General features: G+C 52.5%; 1 protein-coding gene across 1 annotated transcript in view; it reads left to right on the top strand.

The window, feature by feature from the left end:
* Nucleotides 1-1,706: 1,706 nt before the first annotated feature.
* The window catches only part of EMWEY_00046880 (ubiquitin-transferase domain-containing protein, putative), a gene marked incomplete at both ends in the record, with an annotated part of 6,596 nt that continues 4,591 nt past the window's right edge, over nt 1,707-3,711 (top strand). The window contains 2 exons of the mRNA XM_013483159.1: nt 1,707-3,294; nt 3,592-3,711. The exon at nt 3,592-3,711 is cut by the window's right edge and continues 962 nt beyond it. Coding sequence (XP_013338613.1) covers nt 1,707-3,294; nt 3,592-3,711 — 1,708 coding nt within the window. The remainder of the gene's footprint in view (nt 3,295-3,591) is intronic.

Raw genomic sequence — 3,711 nt, 5'->3', positions numbered from 1 at the left:
AGCAGCAGCAAATAAGTATTTACCTGTGATTGTTGTAGTTGTTGTACACAAGAATAACAAAAGAGACAAGGATACCATCTATTATTATTATTGTCTCCTTCCTTCCTGTCTCCTGTGTCTCCTGTGTCTCCTGTGTCTCCTTTGTCTCCTTTGTCTCCTTCCTTGTTGTCTCCTTCTTTTTTGTCTCCTTTTTTGTCTCCTTTTTTGTCTCTTTTTTTGTTTATTTCTTGTAGTGTATATTCACAATAATTATCTGTTGTTAATTCATCATAACAAACTAAACAATCACCACAAGGAGTACCATGTATCTCCTTGCTGCTGCTGCTGCTGCTGCTGCTGCTGCTGTTGCTGCTGCTGCTGCTGCTGTTGCTGTTGCTGTTGCTGCTGTCGCTGCTGCTGCTGCTGTTGCTGTTGCTGCCACTCATTTTCATGTATTGATACTAAGGCACACATAAATCGTTAGACAATGCTACTCTTGCTGCTGCTGCTGCTGCTGCTGCTGCTGTTGGTACTGCTGCAGTTGCTGCTGCCAGCAGAAGCTGATTATGTATGCGCTGCTGATGCTATGAGGCGTATGCCTGCTTGGGACGCTGCTGCTGTTGCTGCTGCTGTTGCTGCTTCTGTTGCTGCTGTTACTCCTGTTGCTTCTGATGCTGCTGCTGTTGCTGCTGCTGTTGCTACAGTTGCTGCTGCACTGCTGCTGCTGCTGCTGCTGATTTAGTATAACCTGCTAGTAGGAGATATGAGTGTCGTTGACTCTTGGCTGTCTGTACACCTCGTCCTCAGCAAGAATAAGAACAGCAGCAGCAGCAGCAGCAACTAGACCTCTCTTCAAGCCAGACCTGCTGCTGCTGCTGTTGCTGTTATACTGCTGCAGCTTGTAGACTCTAAGGAAATTGCTGCTGCTGTAATGCATGCAGCAGCAGCAGCAGCAGCAAGAAATGCAGCAAAAAATAATTCGTGTGTCCTCTTAAAAAGAAGATATGCAGGGGGCCTTGCTGCAGCTGTTTGTGCTGCTGCTCCAGCTGCAGCAGCTTGTGCTGCTGTTGCTGCTGCTGCTGCTGTTGCTGCTGCTGCTGCTGTTGCTGCTGCTGCTGCAGTTAGAGGAATATATTGTCATACGTATACAGATTAAATAGAATAAATAAAGAAAATAATTTATTTATTTCTTATTAAGAAGTTGCTGCTGCTCTCTTAGTATAAACAGCAGCAGCAGCAACCCCCCCTTGCAGCAGCAGCACCAGCAGTTACGGTGGCAGCAGCAGCTGCAGCAGCTGCAGCAGCAGCAGCAGCAGCAGGAAGCTAAGGCCTTAGTGTATTGGCGAAATTCCTTTCCTCATATAACGGGGAATAAGGAAAGTGTTTAGATCTAAAGAAGAAGATTCTGCTGCAGCAGCAGCAGCAACACATAGCAGCAGCAGCAGCAACAACAGCAGCAGCCTCAACTACAGCAGCAAACCAGCCGACGGCGTGTTAAGAGCTGCAGCAGCAGCAGCAGCAGCTGCAGCAGCAGCAGCAGCAGCACGGCAGCAGCACTAGACACAGCAACTGTACCATCAGATTACTTTCTTCAGTTTGTAACAGCAGCACATCATTAAGCAGTTTTATTTGGTCAGCAGCAGCAGCAACAGCAGCAGCAGCAGCAGCAGCAGCAACAGCAGCAGCAGCAGCAGCAGCAGCTGCAGCAGCAGCAGCAGCAAACGAGGATGTACGACTGGGGTATACAGACACGAAATGTAAATCTATCAGGAGGCGGCCGCTGCAGCACAGCAATAGGGAGGGACGCCTTCCTGCAGCAGACAAGACTGCAGCGGCAGCAGCGGCTGCTGCTGCGGCAGCAGCAGCAAGCGCAGCAAAAGATTGCTGCAGCATGGAGATCCTTTAGGAACAGACAGAAGCAGAAGCAGCGCTGCAGGGATGAGTTTGATCAGCAGCAGCAGCTGCTGCAGCAGGAGCAGGAGCAGCAGCAGCAGCAGCAGGAGAGGCAGCAGTCAATGGAAGTCGATGGACGTCATCGTGAACAACAGCAGCAACAGCAGCAGCAGCAGCAGCAGCAAGAGCAGCAGCAGCAGCAGCAGCAGCTGTGTAGGCAGCAGGCAAGACGTATTGCCTTTAGCTTCGATCCTTTTTCCTTAGCTAATGATGATGATGCAAGAAGACTTCTTGCTGCTGCTGCTGTCCTTCCTCCTCCTGCTGCTGCAGATTCCTCACCAACAGCAGCAGCAGATGCAGCAGCAGCAACAACAGCAGCAGATGCAGCAGCAGCAGATGCACCAACAGGCCAAGGAGCAGCAGAGGGGCAAACAGAGGCCCCACCAGCCCCAACTGACGCACCAGCAGCAGGAGGAGCAGCAGCAGGAGCAGCAGCAGCAGAAGCAGCAAGTACAGCAGGAGCATCAGGAGGAGCAGGTGAAGCAGCAGCAAAAAAAGCAGCAGCAGCAGCAGCAGCAGCAAGTTGCGCCCTGCATGTGTGCATGCTGCATGCATTATCTATACACTATAGGAATCTCTTAGTAGTGCAGCACAACGAGCAGCTGCAGCAGCACCGTCGTCAGCAGCTGCTGCGTCAGCAGCAGCAGCAGCAGCAGCAGCAACTGCAACAGAATCAGGATCTGTTGCTATGGCAGCAAGAGAAGCGTCGGCAGCAGCTGCTGCTAAAGCAGCAGCAGCAGCAGCAGCAGCAGCAGCGCAAGCCTCCCCCCATGCTGCTGTTCGAAGGAGACACCCGCCGCTGCTTTGGTTGGCGCTGCAGCGCGCTGTCTCCTTCCTTGCATGCATCGTTTGGTCTACCTGCTGCTGCAGCAGCAGCAGCAGCAGCTGCTGCTGCTGCTCCCCAGAGGTACGTGGTGGTGGGGAGACTCCCTCTTGTGCTGCTGCCTCTTGAAGGAGACACTGCAGCACAGCAGCAAGCAGATGCATGCGCAGCAGCAACGGTACGGCTGCTGTTGCAGCTTCTGCACTATGACCAACAGCAGCAGCAGAACCGGCAACAGCAGCAGCAGCAGCAGCAGCAGAAGCAGCAGCAGCAGGGCCTATTCAGCAGCGCCTTGTGGCGGCTGCTAGGGATGGGCTGCTGCGTTGCTGCACAGATTGGTAGTTTTGCTGCTTCTGCTATTATAGCACCTGCTGCAGCAAGAGCAGCAGCAGCAGCAGCAGCAGCAGCAGATACAGCAGGAGCAACAGAAGAAGAAGCAAGTAATGAATCTGCTGCAGCAGCAGAAGAAATAAGTCCTGCTGCTGCTGATGCGCTGCTGCTGCTGCAGCATTTGTTCAAACATCCAGCCTTTACAGCAGGTATGAAGATCTGCTGCTGCTGCTGCTGCTGCTGCTGCTGCTGTGTCTGCTGCTGCTGTTGCTGTTGCTGCTGCTCAATCGTTTGCTGTTCTTGTTGTTGTTGTTGCCGCTTTATCATTTGCTGTTGCTGCTGCTGTTGCTGTTGCTGCTGCTGCTGCTGTTGTTGCTGATTTACTACTGATGCGCATGCACTTCTAATTATGTACTAGTAGGGCATATTGCTGCTGCTGTTCCCTCATGCTGCTGCTGCTGCTGCTGCTGCTGCTGTTGCTGCTGCTGCTGCTGTTGCTGCTGCAGATTCTATGGTACAGTGGGAGTTGCTGCTGCACATGTTTGGCCGCCCGCTGCTGCTGCCGTCATACTATACGAAGGATGATGAGGAGCAGCAGCAGAAGCTGCAGCAGCAGCAGCAGCAGC

This window comes from Eimeria maxima, genomic scaffold (assembly GCF_000499605.1).
Source record: "Eimeria maxima Weybridge genomic scaffold, Emw_scaff985, whole genome shotgun sequence".
Taxonomy (NCBI): domain Eukaryota; phylum Apicomplexa; class Conoidasida; order Eucoccidiorida; family Eimeriidae; genus Eimeria; species Eimeria maxima.
Note: the sequence above shows the minus strand (reverse complement) of the source record. Positions and strands in the feature narration are given on the sequence as shown.